General features: G+C 53.2%; 1 protein-coding gene across 3 annotated transcripts in view; it reads right to left on the reverse strand.

Moving 5' to 3' along the window:
* Positions 1 to 8,441: 8,441 nt before the first annotated feature.
* The window catches only part of PBX4 (PBX homeobox 4), a 57,451-nt gene continuing 39,259 nt past the window's right edge, over positions 8,442 to 26,633 (reverse strand). The window contains exons 3-8 of one of the 3 annotated variants that reach the window (XM_027548408.1): positions 18,652 to 18,896; positions 18,209 to 18,399; positions 17,830 to 17,965; positions 14,202 to 14,358; positions 13,748 to 13,854; positions 8,442 to 8,732 (exon numbers count right to left, since the gene is read on the reverse strand). In XM_027548408.1, the coding sequence (XP_027404209.1) occupies positions 8,625 to 8,732; positions 13,748 to 13,854; positions 14,202 to 14,358; positions 17,830 to 17,965; positions 18,209 to 18,399; positions 18,652 to 18,896 (944 nt within the window). In that variant the 3' untranslated portion in view covers positions 8,442 to 8,624. Of the gene's footprint in view, positions 8,733 to 11,020; positions 11,720 to 13,747; positions 13,855 to 14,191; positions 14,359 to 17,829; positions 17,966 to 18,208; positions 18,400 to 18,651; positions 18,897 to 26,633 lie in introns of those variants that run through there. The other 2 variants (XM_027548409.1, XM_027548410.1) reach the window with 2 other exon arrangements.

Consider the following 26,633-nt stretch of genomic DNA (forward strand, 5'->3'; position numbering starts at 1 on the left):
AGTGGCTTTAATGAGCAGCTTTAATGAGCGGCTTCTGGGCCAGAGGGCTGTCTGAGTAGGAGGCTGGGGGTGCTTCTCCAGGCTTTCTGGGAGGCCAAAACCATGGGCCCGCCGTCTGGCCCAGCTAAACACAAACACTTGGAAATGGCCGGCCCGACGGAATCTAGGTTGTGGTCAGGCTGTGGCTGAAGAAGCCACTGGAAAAACACGCAGTCCACGCGGCCAGACCCAGCTTACGTTTCACCAGGCAGGAGCGGCCTGCCGGGCGCCTGGAGCTGAGGAATGTCCGTTCTCTAGCTCTCTGGAACCTGCTGCCTCTGACAGGGGCATCCAGCTGCCGGGCAGTACTCCCCTCAGTCTCCTGCGGCCAGGATGTGACCTGACTCTTAATGGGTCCTCAGAGAATCAGGCCTCTTGGCTTGTCCCCTGGCCCAGATGCTGTTGGAAACCTTTTGTTTGCTTGTATGCCCCTGACCATGGGGAGCTCACTCCTTTACACCTGTCATAGCCAGCAGCCAGGGGCCTATAACTGGACTGTTTTCCCACCAGAAGCTCTGGCTCCCTTGACCACATGAAGGGGAGGTCATGCAGCCTGAGTAAATCCCACCTCACACCCTTCCATGGGTTCAGCCCCTTCCTGGGCCTCCAGACCTCCCCCATGCCATTGGCGTCAGCGTGCCCTAAGTGGACCCAAGTGTCCTTCCCCCAGAAGGTGCTCCTTGCCCCACGGCCATGCTTCAGAGCTTATCTCCCTGTCCAACTGCCTAAGCCCTGGGATGGGCAGATGGCCCACACATCCGTTGAGCACATGCTAGATGCTGAAGCGTTTACCTGCATCGCTTCACCGACCCCTCCCAGTGAGGCTGTTCCTATAATTGCTCTCCTTTACAGATGGGAAAACCAAGGCTCAGTGAGTTTGCTTGGTGTCCCGGGATAGCTCAGCCAATTCTGGAATAGGAGACATTCCCCCGCTGGTGAACTAGGATAGGGCCCTGGTGACCTTGTCTTTGGGGCTGGGATGCCCCCTGGGGGTCAAAGGGGGAGCTGCAGCCTGTGCCCGGGTCGGCCTGAGCGGCCCAGCTTCCCACAGGCTCTGTCGCTGCCCTGCTCACATCGGCTCAGTCGGTGGGGGGCAGGGGCTCTGCGTGAACCCTTGCTGGGTCACCATGGAGACCCCTGAGCACAAAACCAGCCTCTCACGTCATACTCAAGCTGGACCCAGGGCTGGGGAGGGACCAGAGGAGGGGAGGGGCCGAGTCCAGTCTGCCTGTGGGTGAGGAGACGATTCAGGTGACGGCGGGAGCAGTCCAGGCGGACCGGGGACGCGTGCCTGCCCAGCCTCTTGGTTTCACTCCACCCCAGGAGAGACGGCGAAATTAAACCCGAAGCTTCGGGGGGACTTTGACGATCTAGCAATACGGGGTAACTGGGGGGTCACAGACCTCCCCTCCACACAGACCACAGCTCTCATCATCTCTCAGCGCTCCCCAGGATTCGCTTTGGTCTGGAAAGTCCCCATCGGCCAGTCAGGAGTACGACTGAGGACCAGAGGGAATTCCCTGGTGGTCCAGTGGTCAGGACTCTGAGCTTTCACTGCTGAGGACGCTGGTTCAATCCCTGGTCAGGGAACTAAGATTCGGCAAGCTGGGAAGCCAAAAAAGAGAAAGAAAATAAACCAAAATCTTGAGACCACAGAGGGGAAGATCCTCCCTGGACATACAGCCCAGTCCCGTCCTCCCCCAGGTGACTTGGCGGCATTTGGGTGGGGGTGGTGGGGGAGGCTGGGGCGGGGCATGGGCCCAGATTGGGAACAACGGGAGCCGCAGCTCCCGCTGCAGAGGTGCCCCATCTCTGTTCTTTTATTTTATATATATATTTTTTGGTCGCGCCTCCTAGCTTGCTGGATCTTAGTTCCCTGACCAGGGATCGAACCTAGGGAATTCCCTCCCCCGCTGTTTTTGGAGTTGCCCCATCTTTATTCCAGAGGGGAAAGAAGGGCCAGACAGGAGAAGCCAAAATATTGTGGCCCTTGAAGTGCCCGTGGCCCTTGGACGCTGGTGAGGGGGCGGCGGCTGGAAAGAAGGCTGGGCAGCGGGCAGTAGTGTGTCAGGGACCCTCAGGAGTCAGGTCCGGGGAAGAGGGGCTGTAGGAAGTGGGCTGGGAGCAGAGCAGACGGGTGGGATCTTGGGGGGCGGGTAGAGCAGCTCATGGGGCAAAGAAGGAAACAGAGGGCCCTCGGGCAGAGGGAACAGCCAATGCAAAAGCCCTGGGGTGGGAGCATGTTTCTGGGAGGGGTAGTGAAGGAGGCCAGTGAGGAGGGAAATGACGTTTAACGACACCGTTTGTAAGACCTGGAGGAGGAGGAAAAGCGAATCGGAGTCTGAGAGGAAAGTGAGCCGAGGCCTGGACTTGCTTCACGTTGTCAGTGCGCCCCCTGGTGGCCGCGTGAAGGAGAGGCAGGGAGTTGGGTCTGTCCACCGTTGACCCTCACAGGCGGTCACAGACACTGTGGCATCCTGAGCCGGGCTGCCCTTGGTCAGACCTCTGCCCTCTTGTCTTCCTGTCTCTGTGTTCCCCTCGGAAGGGGGAAAAGATGACCAGACTCTCCAAGAGCATGGACACCATGCTTCGGGTCCTCAGCGCTCTTGTGATTCCTACCAAGCCTGCGGGGGCAGGAATTACTTCTATTAATATTTCCACTTCGCAGAGGGGAAAACTGAGGCTCAGGGAGGGCAGGGCATGGTCAGACCACCTCACACCATGGACACCTGCCAGGAGAGAATGGATCCCCCCCAGGGACCAGCCCAGTGGGCCAGAACTCAAGTTCAAGTTCTGCCACTTCATATCCTCAGGGTTACCTCTGTATGCCTCAGTTTCCCCAGTGCTTCAGTTGAGGGAGGCTAGCAAGAATAGCTCCAATTCATTCTTCAAACTTTTATTTTTGCTGATGTCGGTGTCCACTTGTGGTTGTACAGTTGCTCAGTTGTGTCTGACTCTTTGCGACCCCATGGACTGTAGCCCACCAGGCTTCTCTGTCCTTCACCATCTCCCAGAGCTTGCTCAAACTCATGTCCATTGAGTCGATGATACCATCCAACTATCTCATCCTCTGTCATCCCCTTCTCCTCCTGCCTTCAATCTTTCCCAGCATCAGGGTCTTTTCTAATGAGTCAGCTCTTTGCATCAGGTGGTCAAAGTATTGGAGCTTCAGCTTCAACATCAGTCCTTCCAGTGAATATTCAGAATTTATTTCCTTTGGTTTGATCTCCTTGCAGTCCAAGGGACTCTCAAGAGTATTAGTTTCTGCTGTAAAACAACATACAATGTGAATCAGCTATGTGTTCTGCTCAGTCATTCAGTGGTGTCCGACTCTTTGTGACCCCACACACTGTAGCCCACCAGGCTCCTCTGTTCATGAGAATTCCCAGGCAAGAATACTGGAGTGGGTTGCCATTTCCTCCTCCAGGGGATCTTCCTGACCCAGGGATAGAACTTGCATCTCTCGTGTCTCCTACACTGGCAGGTGAATTCTTTAGCACTGTGCCACCTGGAATGCCCAAAATCAGCTATAAGTAACATATATCTCCTCTTTCTTGAGCATCCCTCCCAGCCCACCTCCACTGGCGATTCTTTTTTTTTTCCCAGAGCGAAGTTTATTGTTGTGTGCATTCACACAGCAAAACTGTATCTGCCAACATAGGAAGTCTAACTCATGCTGTGTATTTCCCCGCCTTCCTGGGCTGCTCCAGATGCAGATGGAAGGAGGCAGCAATACCAGACACCAGAGGGACTGGAGGTGGGGGTTCAGTTTAATTGGTCTTCGATTTGTGTGTGTGTGTGTGGTTGCTCAGAATGTGGGATCTTAGTTCCCTGACCAGGGATCGAACCCATGCCCCCTTGCAGTGGAAGCACAGAGTCTTAACCACTGGACCACTGAGGAAGTTCTAATCGTCCTTAAACTTGCCATCGAAGTAGGGCACTCATTCCAGAATCGGTTACCACTGGGTGGCCCACACTAGTCCCACAGTGCCCACGGTGCCCCTCATGCCCTCCTTAGGAACCCAATTTCTGGCCAGCTCACAGTAGTGTGGGCCCAGGAACCTATTCAGCACCCCCAGGCTGGCTGGTGATTCTTGCATGAATCAGCGCAATCATGGGCCAGTAGGAGGCCCTTCCACACTGCTCCTGCATCTGTCAGTTACCCTAAAATTCAGGTCCTCTGGCTCCCTGACCTCAGGCTCCTACACATTTGGATGTGTGTTTGAGATTCAAAGTGCTACCCTTCATGCCTGAAGAAGGTCCCTCATCACCTGGTTCTACAAGGTCATAGGTCATGAGCCACTGCGACTGCTCACCTTCAACAAACCCTGAAAGGAGTTCAGGGAAGAGATTAGGAATGGAGCTCTCAGGGCTCTGGGGAAACTGGTTGAGTAGCCCTTCAGATAGGTAGGTATTTTCAGGAGAAAACTTTTATGAGCTCAGTTTCTTGCATCTTTTCATACTTAGAAGAGCGCTGAAATCATTAACTGAGACATCTGGTTTGTGTGAGTAGCAGCTCTTCTGAGATATGTGCTTGATTGCACATTCTCCTTCTCCAGGATCACATACATGCTGACATCCTCCCACCCCTTTGGAGCAGTTGCTGGGAACTCTCTGAGAGGCTGTCCGGGCTACAGTCTTCAGTCAGTCCCCAAATAAAACTGGAACTCACAGGTCTCATGCTGTGCATTTTTCAAAATTTAATTTTCATTTTATATTGGAGTAACTCAACATTCAAAAAACAAAGATCATGGTATCTTGTCCCATCACTTCATGGCAAATAGATAGGGAAACAATGGAAATGGTATTTTCTTGGGCTCCAAAATCAGATGCAGATGGTGACTGCAGCCATGAAATTAAAAGACGCTTGCTCCTTGGAAGAAAAGCTATGACAAACCTAGATAGCCTATTAAAAAGCAGAGACATCACTTTGCCGACAAAGGTCCATGTAGTCAAAGCTATGGTTTTTCCAGTGGTCATGTATGGATGAGAGAGTTCGACCACAGAGAAAGCTGAGTATCAATGAATTGATGCTTTTGAACTGTGGTGTTGGAGAAGACTCTTGAGAGTCCCTTGGGCTGCAAGGAGATCAAACCAGTCAATCCTAAAGGAAATCAATCCTGAATATTCATTGGAAGGACTGATACTGAAGCTCCAATACTTTGGCCACCTGATACGAAGAACTGACTCACCGGAAAAGACCCTGATGCTGGTCCACGCCCAGACAGGGGCAGTTACCCCAGTCAGGATCACACATTCCAGGCACACGGCTGCTACTTGCAAAACTCTAACCTACAACCAGACTTTTTCTTTCTTTAAATCACCAATCAACCTCAGACTCTTTGCTAATTGAGTATCATGATGAATACTGTTGTTGTTTGGTTGCTAAGTCGTGTCTGACTCTTTTGCGACCGCATGGACTATAGCCTGCCACATTCCTCTGTCCATTTCCCAGGCAAGAATGCTTGAGTAGGTAGCCATTTCCTTCTCCAGGGAATCTTCCCCACCCAGGGATTGAACCTAGGTCTCCTACATCGGCAGGAGCCGCATGGGAAGCCTCTATGGTTAATATTAGAGTGAATTTTTCTCTGGTGGGAGCCTTGGGATTAAGCCTTTTTCTCTGGTCAGAGCCTTTCTCTGATGTGTGGATCAGAGAGAATATTAGCGGGTTTTCTGCCCAGACATCTGGCCAGAATGCCAGCCTTATCTGGGAGCTGGTGGAAATGCAGATTCCCAGGTTTGGCCTGGATCCAATGAACCAGAACCTCCATTTAAACCCATCTCTGGCCTAGACACCTCAGAGTAGCCCTCAAGACTCTTGTGTCCAGCAGCTTGGAGCCCTGCCCATGTTATGGTGGCTTTTGTCTCAGAGGGTGCGTGGAGCTCTAAGCAGACAGACTGTGCCTTCCTGGGGCTCCCAACCAGGTGATGGAGATGAGATTCCACAGAACCTAGGGGAGGTGTCCACTCACCTCTCAGAGGCTGCCCAGGACATGGATTCCCAGTCTCCATCTCCCAACAAACTGGCTCACAAAAAAGAGATCTCTAAAAAACTACACAATGGCATGCAAAAATATGCAAATCACACACGTGTTTAATTCAAATAAAGCAAATCGTGCATATTATATGCAAACCACAAACACACATGCAAATATCATGAGAGGGAGAGTGCCTGAGTGAGGGTGGTCAGACACTTTGCAAGGGACACATTGAGCAGAATAGTGACCATGGAGGTCTTGTTTCCTGCCCTGAGCCTGACCCTTTGTGTGGATCTGCCTTTGAACCCCACAGCTACCAGGTAAGGGGTCTTCCATCCTGGGGTCCCTTGCCCAGGAGCAGCAGGTCTCCAGGCCTCCAGCTCTGTACTCTCTGCAGGGCCCTGGCGATCCCTGGTGGACGATGGTGGGACACAGAGCCTGAATCTCCTGTGCGGTGGCTTCCAGATCCTTCTGTGAGCCTCCTCTCAGGTAAGATCCTGGATCATGTGTTCCAAGCTAAGGATTAGTGGGGGGGTAACAAGCAGAACTGACTGGGGCGTGGTCAGTGTTCCAAGGGCTCCCTCTCCTCTCCCTGCACAAGCCTCTTTTTGTTCTTGTTTAGTTGCTAAGTCGTGTCTGACTCTTTCGACCCCACAAACTGCAGCCCACCAGGCCCTTAGGGATTTCTAAAATGCAGACTGCCCAAGGGTATACAGAGAAAAGAGAGACCGCTTTCCCACCAATCCCTGATCCTTGGTTCCTTCCCCAGTGGTCCTGGCTGTGACCTGTGACTCCTTCCAAAGATATTTGGATACCTCATTTAAAAAAATGTATGCAAATGGTTATCTTCCTATTCTTTACAGTAACACGTTGTGGAGAAAAACTGCTTCAGCTTTTTAAATGGTTGTATACTATTCCACTACATGACTCAATAGCCTGATTGGCGTGCTGTGATTCATGGGGTCACAAAGAGTCGGACACGACTGAGCAACTGAACTGAACTGAACTGAACTGAACTGTGCTTCGTGCTTAGTTATGCAGTCATGTCTGATCCTTTGTGACCCCATGGATTGTAGCCCACCAGGCTCCTTTGTCCACGGGATTTCTTCCAGGCAAGAATAGTGGAGTAGTTTGCCATTTCCTCCTCCAGGGGATCTTCAAACCAGCATCTCTTGCATCATAGGCAGATTACTGCTGAGTCATTGGGGAAGCCCCAAATAGTTCTCAACTGACAAATATTTCTTTTCCTTTTTTTGCAATTACAAAAAATGTAGCAGGAAATGCATCATTTTGTTCCTGTAGAAACATGTTCCTGTAGAAAAATTATTAGAAGGCAAACTGCTGAGGGAAAGTGTGTGTGCATTTTTAATATTAATAGATTCTAGAAAATTGCCGTCTTGAGCCGCTGTACTGATGAGCAGTCTCCCCTGATCAGCTTTCAGGCTCAAGGCCTTGGGTCTGCCTACCTCTCTCCTGACTGGGGGCCTGGGCCACAGGTCACCAAGCCTCCGAGCCTCAACGTCCCCTCCTGTTGCATGCAGGTGCCATCAGCTCCCGCTCTGCCAGCAGGGTGACTCCTCTGAGCTCTTGTAATCCTTCTAGTTCGATTACTGTCGTATGGCCACATTTCAGGCATTTTTTGAGTAATATAATATGAAATGTTAGTAAAGTGCGACTTTAGGTGCAGAATTTGACATAGGGAGTTTCCTCAAATTGAAACCCTCTAAGAGACCCAGCCGGAAGCTGGAGGCTAAACCAACCCAGAGCTGCATTCACACCATGGCCAGGAGAGGAGGCAAGTGAGTGGTGAGCACCGGACATTTCACATACACAGGCCTCAACCAGGACAAACAAGTTGCAACACTGTTTCCCTTGGGACACCCCTGCAGGGTTTTCTCCAGCACCTGTGCTCTCTGCCTCCTCTCCAGGGTTCAGACGACCTCCCCTGGTGCATCCCACTTTTCCCTCCCTCAGGACCTGCCTGGCAGCTCTCCCCACGGGTGTTTCCCTCTCACACCCCACGGCCCCTGGCGACATTTTTGCTGCAAATGTTCTCAAGAGCTGACTGTGCTCTCTGCCTCTGATTGCTTCTTGAACTGGCTTATGGCCCTGTGGTTCCACTGAGCCCATGCGGCTCAGTCCGGCCACGCTGGTGAGGCTTCACTTTCTGCTCCTGAGATCTGTCTTTCTGACTTGTGACATCCTCTCTTGATTTTTGTCTTGTATTTTGGCCTCTCCCAACTTCCAAATTTTTTTTTGAAGTTTTGCAATATCTCCTTTATTTCTTTCACTTTACAAAAGAAGTTCTTTTAATTTTTAAAAAACTTTTTATTTTGCATTGGTGTATAGCCAATTAACAATGTTGTGATAATTTCAGGTGAACAGCAAAGGGACTCGGCCACACATATATACATGTATCCATTCTCCCCCAAACTCCCATCCCCTCCAGGTTGCCATATAACATTGAGCAGCATTCCACGTGCTATACAGTAAGTCCTTGTCCCGGCTTCCACATTTCTATCCTGAACACGACTCTTCTGCCCAGCTGTGTGGACGCACCAAGCTGCAGGACCAGAGCTGAGCTGCCTTCCCTCTGCGACTTCCCGTCTAGTTTCCCTGTGGTTCAGAGTGCCCTGGTCGACCCAGAAACAGGCCGAATGGAAGAAGCGGGACACAGAAGGCCTCAAGCTGCGTGATCCTGTGTGTGTGAAATGTCTGGAACAGGCAAATTCACAGAGACAGAGAGCAGATTAGTGTTTGTCAGGGGCTGGGGAGGGGGACTGGGAAGTGACTGCTCATGGGGGTCTTCTTTTGGGTGGGCTGCTCAACAGCCTCGATTGAGACTCTCCCTACCCCAGGCTGTGGTTTTGGGGCTTCCTAGCATCTTAACCATTTCTGCTGAGGGAGTGCGCAGTGGAAATGTCACAGGTGCTGGGGGAGGTCCTGATGGCTGGCCCCTGCGGCTTTCCAAGCAGCTCAGCCTACAAATGCAGGAGACACAGGTTTCATCCCTGGGTCAGGAAGATCCCCTGGAGAAGGAAATGTCAACCCACTCCAGTATTCTTGCCCAGAGAATCCCATGGACAGAGGAGCCTGTGGGCTATATAGTCCAGGGGGTCACAAAGAGTCAGATACGACTGAATGCTGCAACAGTGCACTGAAGGCGAGAAAAGAGGCGGTGATGGTGCAAAGAGCCAGGCCAGGGGCGGCTCGCTGACCAGCACTCATCACTCAGGAGTTGCTGAGCTGAGGGGCAGTGAGGGCCCAGGGCTGCAAAGATGGAACTACCCTAAGGACCCAGTACCAGGAACGAGGGGCTCACTCACTGGAGGAAGATCTTCCCAGATGCAGAGGCAGGCCACTCCAAGATACATCATGTGGAGAAAGGCAGGGCATGCCAAGTGGGGACATGCACGCAGGGACACACAGACCATCACAAACCATCTTGGTAGGACCCAACCCTAACTCTGAAGATGGGTCTGCAGGGATGCTGGTGGCGAAGGGGCCAGGGCCTGGATGGGGTCAGCTGAGATTGTAGTACCTTCACTATAAATCTATTTCTTGAGACTTCCCTGGTTGTCCAGTGGTTAAGACTCTGTGCTTCCAATGCAAAGGGTATGGGTTCAATCCCTGTTCAGGGAACTAAGATCCCACATGCCGTGCAGTGCGGCCAAGAAAATATATTAAAAAAGAAAAAAGAAATCTATTTCTTGGTTCTCAAACAGAAATGGAGATGTGTGGTAACAGGTCAGGTGAGAGCAGCAGCCTTGTGGCTGTGACAGTTAGGTAAGGGTGGGCAGGTGAATGGAAGCCAGAAGGGAGGGGGCTGAGGTCCTCTGATTCCTGGAGACCACTGTGCTTAGCCTTTTGGGGTGCAGGCTGTGATCCTGCCATGTTGCATGGCTGGGTCCAGCGGACTTTCACTCCTGCACCTCGTTTCCGGTCTGCACCCCTCACTAGAGCATCAACACCACAGTGGTGGCACCGCAGGGGGCGGGACAGGAGGGAGGGGGCGGAGACAGGAGGGAGGGGCGGAGACAGGAGGGAGGGGGCGGAGACAGGAGGGAGGGAGGGGCGGAGACAGGAGGGAGGGAGGGGCGGAGACAGGAGGGAGGGAGGGGGCGGAGACAGGAGGGAGGGAGGGGGCGGAGACAGGAGGGAGGGGGCGGAGACAGGAGGGAGGGAGGGGGCGGAGACAGGAGGGAGGGAGGGGGCGGAGACAGGAGGGAGGGGGCGGAGACAGGAGGGAGGGGGCGGAGACAGGAGGGAGGGGGCGGAGACAGGAGGGAGGGGGCGGAGACAGGAGGGAGGGGGCGGAGACAGGAGGGAGGGGGCGGAGACAGGAGGGAGACATGGCGGGGCTTGGAGGCCAAGAGTCAGGAGAACGGTGACGCAGTCAACTGGCCAGGATCTGGGGTGAGCTGTGTGGAGGCGTGGGGGAGTTGGAACACACTGTGTGCAGAGAAGAAACCCTCTGGACAGAAACTCAGGGGCTAGTCATGGAGTCAGCTGGTAGTGTGGGGTCAGGGCCCTGGTGATGTAGACTAATGGGCAGATACAACATATTTGCTCAGGGCCCTGGGCTGTCTGCAGTCCAGGCTCTTTTAATTCTCCCAACAGCCCAGCCGTACCTTCTTGTTTTGGCTGCACCAGGCCTCAGCTGTGGCATGGCGCACCTTTAGGTGTGGCATGTGAGCTCTGCTGTGGCACGTGGGATCCAGTTCCCTGACCAGGGATAGAACCCGGGCCTCTTTTTTTTTTTTTTTTTCCGGGCCTCTTGCATTGGAAGCCCAGAGTCTTAGCTACTGGACCGCCAGGGAAGTCCCCCAGCTCTACCGTCTTCGTTCCCAGGGAGGGGAAGAGGAAGAGGAGACGGAGCGAAGCCCCGCCCACCCCGAAGGATGAAGCAGAGGAACCAGGTGAGGGGACCGACGGACGCCTGGGAGGCGGGGCACGCTGAGCGCCGAACCTCAGGCCAGCGGGATTTCAAGAGCACAGAGGCATGAAAGCGCTTGGGAAGTTTATTGTCTTCAATGACGTTTCAACTGAAAATGGTATAACTTGCATTAACAGAAGAAAGAAAGTGCCAAACTAATTCCGGTAAAACCCTGAGCTCACAACAGACTTAAATCAAAACTGCATTTTCATAACACAACACAAGTCAGGGTGGGAGGCAGTGCCTGGGCAAGTTGGCACCTGGACGGACCAGTGAGCAAAAGGTCACAACTCGCACAACTGCGCTTGTGTCGTCAGCCGCTGCCAGCAACAAATCTGGGGTGAATGGTGGCAAAATTAAAATCAGTTCAAAATTTTAATGGCAGAATTGGTACCAGAATTTCCTGTAGAAATAGTTCATAGTCTTAACCATAAAATTACTATATATATATATATATATATATATGTATGTATGTATAAATATAAAGACAAGAGTTGGGAGAATAAGCAGCATCTCAAGCTGTTTCAAATCCCAGCTGATAAGCGGACGATGGCGTCAGTGTCTCTGGCCGGTGGCTTAGGGAGAGCCCTCTGCTGTCAGCTCTGGGTTTTCTGAAGGAACTCGAGGGCCAGGGAACCACAGCAAGTCACACCGTCCTCTTTTCTGCTCGCCCCAACACTTAATTAGATGCATCTGAGGTGACACTGCCGGGGTTGCCAACGGGTGAAGCGGTTGGCATTTGCTTCACCTGCCAGCCGCCCCTGGCCTGAAAAGGCAGAGACAGAGACTCAGAGGGGGGCTGTGAAGACTGGTGGCCCGTCCAGCCTCCACGTCCCTTAGAACGTGCTGAGAGCTGCGAGAGGAGCCAGGAGACGGGGGGACGCAGGGGTCTGCCCTGAGTCGCAGCTGGCCTCCACATGGACGTGCTTCCTTGGCAGGGTCTGCTTCCGCTGGCCGGGCACTGGCAGGGGAGGGACGGGGCACCATGGCACGTGCTCTGAGGGGGAGGGAGACCCAGGCAGGCCTGGAGCTAACAGTGGGCCCTGAAAGACGGTGGTGAGATGTGCTGAGCAGCAAAGAGGTTCAGGAACCCTGAACCCAGCAGGACGTGCGCCTGACTGGAGTTAGGACGGAAGGGCCCATGGCCGCTGGCTGGGGGGACTCTGTCTGCGGTGTGGGGATGTACTGGGCACACGTGACCATGGGGTGTTCATCCACAGACCCCTCCCTATCATGGAAACCACTGTTGACAATGGCTGTCTGCTCTAAGGTGAGTCCTGTGTGCAGCCCACGAGAGCAATAACGCACAAGCTCCCCTTCTCTTTCCTCATTCTCAAACTTTCCTGAACAGGCTGAACCCTCCTGCCTGCACCCTCTAATGCATCCAGCCCCACGAGGCCCAAGACCCTGCTCCCTTCCCCCTCTCCCCACAGCTGTTACCTCCCACATGTGCCAGAGGACAGTGCTGGGCAAGAGAATTGGGAGGCCGGCGCTGCTGCTCTCAGCCTCAGTCTGAAAGCGCCTGGGGCGGGGATGCTGGCCGCAGGGGGACATGCTCTGCCCTGGGGTGGGCACTGCAGGCCTGGGACCCCAGCAGGAAGACATGAGTGAGGAGGGGAGGGCTCACCTGGCAGGCCTGGGAAGTGACAGGCTGGGGCCCAGTGTGGGCCTGGGAGCCAAAGGGCAGCTCAGGGCTGAGGAGTCGGCGCCCAGCTGGGTGGGGGGTGGTAGGGGAGTGGGGGTACTCAGCCTGGAGACCTTCTCTTGGGAAGAGCATCTGTGCATGCCCACGCCAGGGGACTGGGGCACAGTTGGGGGTACACACCACATCCCACGCTTTCCCACTTACTCCGTGGGGCTGACAGGACCCGGCCCCCGGTCCATGGACCCCTCACCCTGCGTCACTCTCACAGGCTTGCCGGGCCTTGGGCAAGTGCAGAGCAGGACGAGCTGGCCACCTGGTGGCATCAGAGTGCTGGCTCTGCCAGGTGCTTACTGTGGGCTGTGGGGTTGCCATGGTGACAGGATGCACTGCACCAGCGGGCATCCATTCCCTGCATCTTTAAGAGGGGTACACTGAGGAAGGAGGTTTGACTCTGAAGCAAACAGTCTGGCTGCATAAGACCCTACCCACTGCTGGGTGGCCGCGTTACACCTGTACCTGCACAGCTCTGCAGGACAGCCCTGAGCGTGCGGCCAGGCCCCCTAGCCGCCCCCCACCGTGGCTGTCAGTGGGGGGCCAGGAGGCCCTAGGGGCCGCGAGAGGGATGGCGTCCCACACCCTGAGAACGTTCCTGAGGGCACATCCTGAGAGCCGTGACCCGAGGCCCATGCTCCTCCCAGTCGCCAAAATGGACCTTCACTCTGGCCCAGCTGGGCGCCAGCAGAGGGGGTGGCCGGGACAGTGAGGAGTGCTGAAGGCTCTGAGCTCAGGGGGCTGCACCTTCAGACCATTGAGGCCTCGTTTTCCCACCCCACCCTCTGCCTCCTCGGGGAGGGAGGGCCCCTTCCCAACAGGCAGAGCCCGCCATGCCCACTGAGTCCTGTGAGGACTGAGGTCTCTGCTGAGCGGCCCACAGTGCTGAGCTCCCTGAGGCGGCTCTGCCCTCCTGCACCATCCCCGTGATGAAGGCCTGGCAGGCCCAGCGGGTTGTCATGCCCTTCATGAGAGCTTGCGGAGACCATGATGTGGCTGAGGCCGCCGGTCCCGAGGACCAGCCACCACGGGGGCTCCAGGCCTGCTCGTCACTGGGTCGGGGACCCCACAAGCCTTGGGGTTGTGCCACAGACTCACCTGGGCCAGAAGGCCTCCTCCCCGGGGGCTGGGCTGGACGCAGGCCAGCGTCTGCAGGCGGATAAGCGCGTCTCCGGGGCCAGTCAGCGGAAATGGGCCAGAGGAGCCTGCAGGGGTCGGAGGGTCAGGACCAGCGTTCCCGCCCTGGGAGGCGCAGCGATGCCGCAGGTGGCACTCGCCAGCCCCTGGGTCAGGAGGAGGCCATGAACGTGACTCCCACGGCTCCCAGCCCTCCTGCAGCCTGTGTGGGTGGGGAGACCAGCCTTCTGGTGTGCACCTTCTGTCCCCACAGCACCTGCACAGCCGGCGGGGCTGTGTGACTTGATGGGGACCATCTCCAGTGGGAACGGAAACCCTACAATGTGAGCAGAGGAGAGGCGTGTGCAGGGCCCGGCAGCTGCCCTGGAAGCGGCTCGGTGTGCGCAGCCTCGGGGGGCCACTGACCCTCACTCACTGGAGTGGGACATCGATGGGGGGCTGGCCTGGCGCCCTGAGCCCCTGACTTCGGTGGCGTCCACTGCCGTCTTGGCTGTGTAGATGGTAGCCTCTTCTTGAAACTTCCTCATGTTCTTTTTATACCGAATTCTTTTGTTGCCGAACCAGTTGGAGACCTGTGGACACACAGAGACAGAAGTAGCTGGAAGGCTGCTGGAGCGATGCGGCACACAAGGAGGGGGTGTTGCTGAGTGGCAGCACGCGGCCCCAGGATGGGGTGAGGGGCTGAGACTGTGAAGCCGGCACTGACAAACCCTGGGCACAGGGAATGTCTGCTGTGTGTTGGGGGCGCCCTGGAGTCAGCGTGGCTTACAGAGAGGGAGGAGCTGCATTGCTTGAGGACCAGGCGCTGCTGGAGCCTGGGATGAGGAGGGAGGTGGGAGCAGGGCAGGCATGTGTCACACGCTTGGAGAGACCAGTGTGTGGTCACTGCAGGCAACAGACTGAACCCTGACGCGGGACACATGCACCAGCAGCCGCGTTTCTGGGAATGCGATTGAAGCAAAGAACACAATCGAATCCAAAACTTATCAAAGGATAAAGGACCACCTGATGGAGCAGGGGAAGGAGCTGAGCACGGAGCAGCGCACGGGCAGCCTTCAGTCCTCGAAGCCGGTTGGGAGGGAGCTGCAGTCACACACATCTTGCAAGCACAGGGCCCAGCTCTGATGGCATGTCTGCACGAGCCCTCTGGGTCAGGGCTCCTCCCTGTTGATCATTCTCTGGGCGGGTCCTGAGGGTGCTGAGCAGCATCCCTGGTCTCCACTGCTGGAGGCCAGGTGTGCCCTTCCCTGCCCTCAAGAGCTGTGACAACGAAAACGTCCCTGGCTGGCTGAGAGGCTGGACAGCACTCAGCTGTATGAGCATGGAGACGTGCACAGCCAGAAGCACCGCGTATCCCTAAGTATGGCGCCTGGAGCTGCAGTTTCATGCACACATGAGACGTGTGCATTTTCATGAACAGAAACACACAGCTGAACTGCATGGCAGGACTGTGGATGACCTTTTCTCCTTTAAAATTAGTTTCTTTAACGTCTCTCTACAATCCTCTCAATGTTAATCATGGACAGAAAAAGCCCTATGTGTGTTCCCTGCTCTCAACTCTCCTGCCCTCAGTGTTGAGTGTGACCTGCTCGCAGCCAAGCCAGGTAAGCACCTGGCTCCCACTTACCTCCAAGGAATGCACCCACACGTCTGTGCTGAAGTTTGCAGAAGAATGTCAGCGAGTGGTTTTCCATGGTGAATTCAACCGGCATTTTAGAGGGGCGAAGAGCAGACTTCCCAAGTGGGTGTCTGCGGGGGAGCTGGTTCAGGCTGGGGTCCGCCCTCCCTACACGGTCTCTCCCAGCACCTTGGACAGGAGTGAGATGCCCTCTCTGCAAGGCTAGCCACAGCTCGGTGTCACCGGCCACTCCCTGCCCAGTCCCTCTGGCCCCTTTGGTCCATGTAGCTGTAGCCACTGAGGTTTCCACCCATTGCCCGTCCATGGGCTCAGCTCTCCTGTCCTTCCCCCTCGGGCCTCCTCAGCCTGCAGTTGCAGCTGATCCTTCCTGAAAACATCGGTGGTCTCGTCTGCAGCACCCTTTGCCTAATGTTGCTCCACTATTTTCTCCTTAAGTGAACCTCACAGCCTGCACCACATTTGGAGCCCTACTCAGCTGTCAGCCATTTCTACCGAGGCACCACCACAGCGGGGAGGGGTCCCAGGACAGAATTCTGCTGCTGGTGGGTGGGTGGGGATGTCAGGGCCCAGCCACTGAGCAGGAGTTGCTGGAATGTGGCCAGTGCTTTTCAAACTTTTGTTTGTCACGAGCTCTCTCCTCACATGAAATTTAGACCCCAGACCCGCCTGCTGTCTGAGGTGGCAGGCCCTAAGTGAATCTGGTTGTTTCCAGACAACTGCTTGTGGGGACAGATGGGCTGCCAGGCCTCCCACTTCTTCTGGGCCTCAAGGTCCTAGAGGCGCAGCCCTCACTTCAGCTCTGCGCTGAGGACACCATGGCAGTTCCAGGTGAGTGAGGACACCTGTGAGGCCTCGCTGCCTGTGTGACCCCGCAGGCCTCCCGAGCGCCGCTGCCCCTAAGGTGCTGCCGCACTCGGCGGCGACTGGGGCAGAGGGTGGTGACTGAAGGCACAGGTTGGCCGGGCTGGAGACTCAGCCTCCCCTCAGCACGGGGGGCGGGGGCGGTCCCGCTTACTGAGTCCGGGCCCCTGACGGCCCTCTCTGTGGCCACAGGCGGGCGCCGACCCCCACGCTGCCCTGTGGGTGTTGCCTGGTCTGGTCTCTCACTTGCGGCCTGCCTGCACTTAACTGTTCTCATTGTGAAACCTTTCGAAAGGGCTTCCCTGGTGGCCTAGTGGTTAAGAATCCACCTGCCAATGCAGGAGGCATGAGTTCAATCCCTGGTCCAGAAACGTCTCACATGCCTCAGAGCAGCAGCCCCGGCCGGAGCACCCGTGTTGTGGAGCTCCACAGCAAGAGAAGCCGCCCGATGAGCAGGCCGCACAGCACAGCTAGAGTAGCCCCCACTCTCTGCAGCTAGAGAAAGCCCGTGCAAAGCAGCAAAGACCCAGCATAGATAACAACCAATAAGAGAAACAACAAAACCTTCTGACGTATTTCTTGGGCTCTCGCCTTAGCCCCGACCCCACCCCAATCCCACTGAGATGAACAGTCATCCCAATATGGTCCGAAGTTGTCTGAGTCTCTTCTCCAACCTGCGCCCCTGTTTCCCATCTGGAGCCAGCTGTTGCCTGTCTTGTGCCCCCAGACTCACACACTGGACTGTCTGAGCAACTGGCAGGTGATGCCCATGCCTGAATGTGCTCCAGGATAACTGAAGTGGTGCTTTTGCACAAGAGCTAGTCTGTCGCTCTAAGTCCTAATTTTGCTCCAAGTTCTTTTTCTTCTCCTAAGCTTGCACCCCATCCATCTTACAGAACACAGCACACCCGTCTGATATGAGAATATGAAATCTTAACGACTGGGCTTCCTTGGTGGTTCAGTGGTAAAGAATCTGCCTGCCAACGCAGGAGACACTGGTTCAATCCCTGATCCAGGAAGATCCCACATGCCGTGGAGCAACTCAGCCCATGTGTCCCAACTACTGCGCCTGCGCTCTGGAGCCCACTTGCCCTAGAGCCCGTGCTCCACAAAAGAGAAGCCACCGCAATGAGAAGCCCGGGCACCACAGTGAAGAGTAGCCCCTGCTCGCCACGGCTAGAGAGAAGCCTGCGCAGCAGGAAGACCCGGCACAGCCAAAACTAAATACATCAATAAACAAAGAATGTAAGGTTTAAAAAAAATCCCTGACTGCAATTCACTAAGGATCACTACTCGGTACTATCAGGACCGCACACTCCACACCCATTGCCCCCGGGAGCGCGGGAGGGTAGGTATGGCTTCCTGCCTGAGGCCCACGGTAGCCCAGACCCAGGACCTGAGCCCAGACGGCTGGTTCCGAGGCTGCACTGCACATGCTTGGCTGTGGCTGCACACCACATTCGACTCCTGTGTCACACATTTGATGAACCTCCCTGGGTGTCCCTTTCGGGCTCAGGGAGGTGTGGCAGGAAAGGACCATCACCTGGGAGACCGTGATGCCACCCCTCCTGGCCAGCTCCTCTTTGGCTTCTTCACTGGGGTATGGGTTGCTCAAATGGGAATAAAAGTATTCATTCAGCACTTCTGTGGCTTGCTTGCTGAAATTCTGCCGCTTACGCCTGAGAAGACAGACAGCCTCAGCCGGTGATCGTCCACGGGGCCTCGTCCCCGTCTCTGATCTCCTAAAGGCTGTGACAGCAGCAGTCAGCACTTCCTAGCCTTCCTGGAGGCTGTATGAGGGCCGCACCTACAGCCGTGGTCAGAGCCCCTGCCTAGGCTGGGAGGCTCCCGTAACTCAGACCCAAACCAGCGCAGGGCTCGCTTCCTCTTCCTGAGGTCAGAGGTTAGGGGTGGGGCCTGACCTGGCGTCGAGGAACCTCGCGCGCAGGGCCATCACAGCCTCACAGGTGCTCTGCTTCAGCTGCATCTGGATGCTCTGGAACTTGCCGTGGATGACCCCCACCATGTGCTCTATCTCCGCGGGCGAGACGGGCCTGATCCTGCTCTGCTCCTGGAGAAGGTTGGTGACGTGCATGGTGAACTCACGGCAGGCCTGGGGTGGGGACACATGCCAGCTGGTGACCACCTAGCAGGCTGGCCCGGGGCCCCGGGTGGGACCAGCCACCTGCCCCCCGAGCCTCTCATGCAGGCTGGCTACTGAGAAATGATGGCAAGGGGCTGGGGGCAAATCAGCCACCCCTGCTATGAGACCAAGCTCGTGGGCTCTCTGCTCGATGCTGCCAAGGGAAGGCAGTTTGTACTCCATGTTTTCCTTTGACAAACGTGCATTCCCATGAAAGATCACCTGTTCATATTTCTCTAGCTCGGAGTGGTACATCTGTCGGATCTGGGACAGCTTGGCCCTGTAGTCAGAGTGCTCAAGGCCACTGTCGTTTGGACGGCCACCTGGCGTTGCTGCGTTGGCTGCTGCCGATGCTCCCCTCCCTTGCTTCTCAGGCCTGGACACGCCCTCGGCCAGCAGCATGTTATCCAGCCTCAGGAGCTGAGCATCAGGGGGGCCCACTTCCTGAATGCCATGGATGCTCGACACTGGATCAGAGAGAGGAGATGGAGTCAGTGCTTGTTGTTGGAGCAAAACCCACCACGACAGAGTGCTAGTACTGACCACATGTCTGAACATTCTTTATGCAGCCCTTTCGGGGAAAGAGACTATCTCATAACAGACATCAAATAACCCATGCTGATGCTGGTCTAGGTGCTGTGCTCAGGAGCCCAGCTGGGGTGCCAGGAGTGCAGGCAGGCACGCCACAGCCCACAGCCCACAGCTGGGTACATGTGGAGCTCCAGGCAGGGCAGGAGTGAGATGGCACTGGGTGCTGCAAAGCCTGAAGCCCTGAATCACGCCTCCAGATGGGAGAGGCGGCACCTTCCAGAGGCTCATAGTGCATGGACAGGAATATGAAGCCTAGTGGCACCCTGGCTTTGGGAAGGCTGTGCTGGCATGTGTCTGAAACCGAGCCCCCCCAAAACCAAGCTCCCTCACTGAGTCTCATTAACTTCTCTATCTAAAACCTTATTCCCTTTCTCATCCCCTTTGACTTCAACCCTGTGTTGTTCAGTCACAAAGTCATGTCTGACTCTTTTGTGACTCCATGGACTATAGCCCACCAGGCTCCTCTGTCCATGGGATTCTCCAGGCAAGAATACTGGAGTGGGTTGCCATGCCCTCCTCCAGGGGATCTTCCCAACCCAGGGAGCAAACCTGAGTCTCTTGGTTGGCAGGTGGATTCTTTACCATTGAGCCACCTGTTAACATGTTAACTGAACACTAATCAACCAGTCAGATGACTAATACTCTGTTGTTGATGACATGGTTAAGGTGCTAAAATTGCTATCATAGATACTTCATCATTCATGTACAAACTCAGGTTGTGTCTCCAGGGCAAGATGAGCTAACAGGCACGGACCACCTGGAGAGTGAATCACAAGCCAGAAACATCCTGACTGTTGAAACTATGATAATGAAATGTCACAAGATGATGCTTAATTCCAGCCTCTCTGTTCTCCCCCTTAAAAAAAAGACCCTCATTCAAAGACCGAAGTGGGGTAGATCTGAGGCTTGTCTTCCACTCCCATGCTTGGCGCCCTGAAATAAACGCTGTACTTTCCTTCACCATGATCTGGTGTCAGTAGAGTGAATTTGCTTTTCATGTGACTAAACTTTGGTTTGGTAATACGTCTGTTGTGTGAGTGTGTTGAGGGGAGGGTTTCTGCTGTAAAATCAGAGAGGAAAAGATGGATCCAGAGGTGCCAGAAGAGATGAACTAACCCACTGAGAGATGGGTTAGTTTGAGCACAGACACAGCCGACTGGCTTTATAACATGCAGAAGCCATCCTAGCTAGGCGACGCGCTCAAGGGCAGGACTGGACAGGCAGTGGGTGGGCAGGGGACGAGCTGCTGCTGTCCAAGGGGTGCATGTCAGCCACGAGGCGGCCAGAGGGAGAGGCCCCAGACTGTGACCACCAGAATATGAAAGTCTTAGTCGCTCAGTTGTGTCTGACTCTTTGCGACCCCAGAGACTAGCCCACCAGGCTCCTCTGTCCAAGGCATTTCCTAGGCAAGAATACTGGAGTGGGCTGCCATTTCCTCTTCCAGGGGATCTTCCTGACCCAGGGATCCAACCTGTGCCTCCTATGTTTCCTGCACTGGCAGGTGGATTCTTTACCGTCTGAGCCACCAGGACTTGAGAAAAAGGAAGATGCTGTGACAACTCCCACATTCACCCTGGAAGGTGCTACTTTTTCCCACGCAGAGCACTCAAAACAGCAGGCAGGCAGGTGAAAAGGTGGTGTCAGGCTGGTCCCTGACACAGCTCAGCACAGATGTCTGGGTGGCTGCGAAGGAGCTGCTACCTGGGAGCTGGGGCTGAGCTGACCAGTTCAGGTGCAAGAAGGTATTTCTGAGTCCTCGGTGTGTGGCGTGTGTCTGGGAAGTCTGTTTTTATCTGCCTGTACCTTCAGGTACACCTATGAGAAGGCCACACCCCCTGAATGCTAGAAAATCAGCGTTTAAAGGGCAGGCAAAGGAGGGGATGGAAAGAGTTATGAGGCAGGTGGAGGAATAATCAGAAGTGGTAGCAGTGGGGTGAAAACATAGGCTTGGGGAAGATTGTTAAGTTCGGTTCAGTTCAGTTGCTCAGTTGTGTCCAACTCTTTGCAACTCCATGGACTGCAGCATGCCAGGCTTCCCTGTCCATCACCAACTCCTGGAGTTTCCTCAAACTCATGTCCATTGAGTCAGTGATGCCATCCAACCAGGGGAAGATTGTTACCCTCTGCAAAAGCAGCTGCAGGGCATGGTGGGGTGAAGCCTGACTAGCAAGTTCAGAGGACGGGAGGCAGGCAGTTCGGGGAGGAGGCTGCTGCAGGGGTTACAGAGTGAGGCTCGGGTCCAGGGAGGACCTGTTTTTGCTCTGCTTTTTCAGTGATGGAACACATACCTGTGGACACACAGGAAGGAAGGTGGAGGGGTGGTTCCTAAGGGGATGGGAGGCAGGGAATGCAGAAGGAGGTGATGACAGATGATATAGATTCCATGTAGTTCTGACTTTCAAGAAAAACAACGTTTTAAGTCTTTTCTTAGAAACAGGCTCTCAATATTATCAGCTACTACTTGACTTCAGTGCTCAAATAAGAACTGAGCTCAGGGAATTCCCTGGTGGTTCAGTGGTTAGGACTCAGCACTTTCACTGTTATGGCCTGGTTCAACCCCTGGTCCTGTAAGCCGCATGGTGCAGCTAAAAAACAACAACAAAAAGGATAATCCTATCATATAGACATTTGCTCATTAATCATGTGCCCCTTTCTTGTTCCCTATTTAACGGATGAACTTTTTTTGGTCAAAAACTCACTAGCGAAAACTGAAGGCGTTCAAGAGATATCCTTGCAGGAATTTTCCTCACATGCAGATTCAGGGACTCAGCTCACACAAAAGAACCCTTTCCATTTAGTCCCACTGGGCTGCAACAGGCTCTTTCTGAAAGAAGTAAAGGAAAAGGGTCCCTCTTATGAGTTGCAGGCCTTCCAGTTCAGAGACATAATGCTCTAATGACCTTACTTGGTCTTCAAGAAGCGCCAGATGTAAAGGCTGGGGACTTCTGGACAGAGTGGAGCTGCGCTGCCTGATCCTTCTAAAGGCACCCCCCTCCTAACCGCTCCTAACCCAGAGCAGATTATGGACATGCTCTTCCCTCATCCCTCTGTGTGTGCAGATCCTATTGATTCTACCTCGACACCTGACCCACCATCCAACCCCTCCCTTCATGCCACTCCTGGAACCCTGCTGCATTGACCCTTTCCTGCCCTCTGTGGCCTGTGGGGAAAGCTCTGCCCTCTGGTCCATCAGGCACACCTGCAAGCTGACTACCCTCAAACACTGTCTTCATCATGCCAGTCTTCTGTTCAAAGACTTCAACCAGCTCTGCATCCACAGCGGCAGCCTAGACTCTGACACCTGGCACTCAGGGCCTTTCCTGACAGCCTTCCAAACCCGCCCTTGTGAACTTTCCCTCTTCTCGGCCCTTCCTTGGAAGCACAGCGCGACTGTCTCAGGCTTGCTCAGCAGCTCCTCCCTAAGCACCCATGGGTCTGGCCTGGGCTCAGGAGTGACCGAGAGGGACACACACAGCACCCCCTACCCCCCAGAGAGGGCCCCCAGCACAGCCTGCCTCCCAGGGCTGGAGAGGTCCCTTCACCTTCTCTCGTTACAGTTAGGGGCAGGAGTGGTCTGGACTGGACACACGGCTGAGTGAAGGGTGGCTGGGAGCACGTGTGTGTGTGTGCATGTGTGTGTGTATGACTCTGGGCTGTTGAGGATTGCTTAGTGGTCTGTCTTTTGTTCTTTTTTTTTTTTTGGCCACGCCTTGCAACTTGTGGGATCTCTGTTTCCCAACCGGGGATTGAACCTGGGTGAAGGCAGGGAAAGCACCAAATCCTAACCACTAGGGAACTCCCCTTTTGCTCTTTTATTTAACCAACAGTGTGAAAAGAATACACTGGTCGTAGCAAACACCCTCTTCCAACAACATGAGAGACAATTCTACACATGGACGTTACCAGATGGTCAATACCAAAATCAGATTGATTACGATTTTTGCAACCAGAGATTGAGAAGCAATATACAGTCAGCAAAAACAAGACCTGGCTCAGATCATGAGCTCATTGCAAAATTCAGGCTTAAATTGAAGAAAGCTGAAGTTCCAATACTTTGGCCATCTGATGCAGAGTCAACTCATTAGAAAAGACCCTAATCCTGTGAAAGATTGAAGGCAGGAGAAGTGGGTGACAGAGGATGAGATGGTTGGAGGGCATCATCAACTCAGTGGACATGAGTTTGAGCAAACTCTGGGAGATGGTGAAGGACAGGGAAGCCTGGTGTGCTGCAGTCCACAGGGTTGCAAGGAATCAGACAGGAATGAGCGACTGAACAACAATAACAAGTTGAAGAAAGTAGGGAAAACCACTAGGCCATTCAGATATGACCTAAATCAAATCCCTTATGATTATACAGTGGAGGTGACACACAGATTCACGGGATTAGATCTGGTGGACAAAGTGCCTGAAGAACTACGGACAGAGATTTGTAGCACTGTACAGGAGGCAGTGACCAAAATCATCCCCAAGAAAAAGAAATGCAAGAAAGCAAAGTGGTTGTCCGAGAAGCCTTACAAATAGCTGACGCAAGAAGAAAAACAAAAGGCAAGGGAGAGAGGGAGAGGCATACGTGGCTGAATGCAGGGTCCAGAGAACAGTAAGGAGAGACAAGAAGGCCTTCCTCAATGGGCAATTTAAGCAAGGGAGTTTCAGAAAAACATCTCATTGACTTAACTGAAGATGCTAAAACCTTTGTATAGATCACAACAAACTGGAAAATTCTCAAAGAGATGGGAATACCAGACCACCTTACCTGTCTTCTCAGAAACCTGTATGAGGGTCAAGAAGCAACAGTTAGAACTGGACATGAAATTGGTTCAAAACTGGGAAAGGAGTACAACAAGGCTGTAAATTGTCACCCTGCTAATTTAATTTATATACAGAGAACATCATATGACATGTTGGGCCGGATGAATCAAAAACTGGAAATAAGATTGCCGAGAGAAATATCAACAACCTCAGATACACAGATGATACCACTGTAATGGCAGAAAGTGAAGAGGAACGTAAAGAATCTCTTGATGAAGGTGAAAGAGGAGAGTGAAAAAGCTGGCTTAAAACTCCACCTTCAAAAAACTAAGATCATGGCATCTGGTTCCATTACTTCATGGCAAATAGATGGGGAGAAAGTGGAAGCAGTGACAGATTTTATTTTCTCAGGCTCCAAAATCACTGCGGATGGTGACAGCAGCCATGAAATTAAAAGACGCTTGCTACTTGGAAGGAAAGCTATGACAAACCTAGACAATGTATTAAAAAGCAGAGATGTCACTTTGCTGACAAAGGTATGACTTTTCCAGTAGTCATGTATGGATGTGAGAGTTGGACCATAAAGAAGGCTGAGCGCTGAAGAACTGATACTTTGGAATTGTGGTACTGGTGAAGACTCTTGAGAATTCCATGGACTGCAAGGACATCAAACCAGTCAATCCTAAAGGGAACTGATCTTGAATATTCATTGGAAGGACTGATGCTGAAGCTGAAGCTCCAACACATTGTCAGTGAAGAGCTGACTCACTGGAAATGACACTGATGATGGGGAAGATTGAAGGCAAAAAGAGAAAGGGGTGTCAGAGGACAAGATGGTTAGATAGCATCACTGACTCAGTGGACATGAATCTGAGCAAACTCCAGGAGATAGTGGAGGACAGAGGAGTCTGGCGTGTTACAGTCCATGAGGTTGCAAAGAGTTGGACATGACTTATTCACTGAGCAATGACAGCAAAGCATCTGAGGACCCGTCATAAGTCAAGTACCCAACCAGGTGCGGAGATTAAAAACACACACACACACCAGAAAACTGTGGGACCTATTCTCAACTGAAAACCCTCACAGAGAACTCTGAGAACAAAGAAAGCACCCTTTTCTCATACCTCGTTATGGGGTATGCATTACTGTGACCTTTTTTGGAGGGGTGCTTTGAAATGCTAATTAACATCTTCAAATTCCTGTTCTGAGAACTTACCCTACAGGAACACGGACACCAGTAGATGTTATATTTATAGGACACACAAGACCACACTGAAACTCTGAAAAACCAAACCTGCCTAGATGCCCAGGAATAAGGATACTCCTGGGCAGCGGATTGGCCCCAGGGTAGCCAGCAGCAGCAGAGGGACCCTGGAGCCCTCTGCTCCTAGGCGTCCTCCAACATACGCACCAGCCTTCCCCAGACTCCCGTCCAAGCTACTCCAGCAGGAGCCTTGCCTTGACTTTTGAGTTGCACGGCCATTGACGGTTTACATGCTCAATGAGGACCAGCAGTGGGACAACCAGGGCACCAGGCAAGTCACCCAGATACATGGAGCGGCTGAAGGGCATGTCCCTGCTAGTCAAGGCCTGACAAAACATGGTCCACTGGAGAAGGGAATGGCAAACCACTTCAGTATTCTTGCCTTGAGAACCCCATGAACAGTATGAAAGGGCAAAATGCTATGATACTGAAAGATGAACTCCCCAGGTCAGTAGATGTTCAATAAACCAATGGGCAAGAGAGGAGAAATACCTACAAAAAGAATGAAGAGGCAGAGCCAAAACAGAAACAACATCCAGTTGTGGATGTGTCTGTTGGTGAAAGTAAAGTCCGATGCTGTAAAGAACAATACTGCATAGGAACCTGGAATGTTAGGTCCATGAATCAGGGTAAACCAGAAGTAGTCAAACAGGAGATGGCAAGAGTGAACATCGACATTTTAGGACTCAGTGAACTAAAATGTACTGGAATGGGCAAATTTAATTCAGATGACCATTATATCTACTACTGTGGGCAAGAATTCCTTGGAAGGAATGGAGTAGCTAGCCCTCATAGTCAACAAAAGAGTCCGAAATGCAGTACTTGGTTGCAATCTCAAAAATGACGCAATGATCTTGGTTCATTTCCAAGGCAAACCACTCAACATCACAGTAATCCAAGTCTATGCCCCAATCACTAATGCCAAAGAGGCTGAAGCTGAATGGTTCTATGATGACTTACAAGACCTTCTAGAACTAACACCAAAAAAAGAGATGTCCTTTTCATCACAGGGGACTGGAATGCAAAAGTAGGAAGTCAAGAGATACCTGGAGTAATAGGCAAGTTGGGCCTTGGATTACAAAATGAAGCACAGCAAAGGCTAACAGAGTTTTTCAAAGAGAACACACTGGTCATAGCAAACACCTTCTTCCAACAGCACAAGAGATGACTTTACACATGGACATCACCAGATGGTCAATATCGAAATCAGATTGATTATATACTTTGCAGCTGAAGATGAAGAAACTCTATACAGTTAGTAAAAACAAGACCTGGAGCTGGCTGTGACTCAGATCATGAACTCCTTATTGCAAAATTGAAGAAAGTAGGGAAAACCACTAGGCCATTCAGGTATGACCTAAATCAAATCCCTATGATTATACAATGGAAGTGACAAACAGATTCTATATACTAGATGTGGTAGATGGAGTGCCTGAAGGACTATGGAAGAGGGTTCATAACACTGTACAGGAGGTGGTGACCAAAACCATCCCCAAGAAAAAGAAATGCAAGAAAGCAAAGTGGTTGTCTGAGAAGGCCTTACAAGTAGCTGAGAAAAGAAGAGAAGTGAAAGGCAAAGGGGAAAGGGAAAGATACACGC

Source organism: Bos indicus x Bos taurus, chromosome 7 (assembly GCF_003369695.1).
Source record: "Bos indicus x Bos taurus breed Angus x Brahman F1 hybrid chromosome 7, Bos_hybrid_MaternalHap_v2.0, whole genome shotgun sequence".
Classification (NCBI taxonomy): domain Eukaryota; kingdom Metazoa; phylum Chordata; class Mammalia; order Artiodactyla; family Bovidae; genus Bos; species Bos indicus x Bos taurus.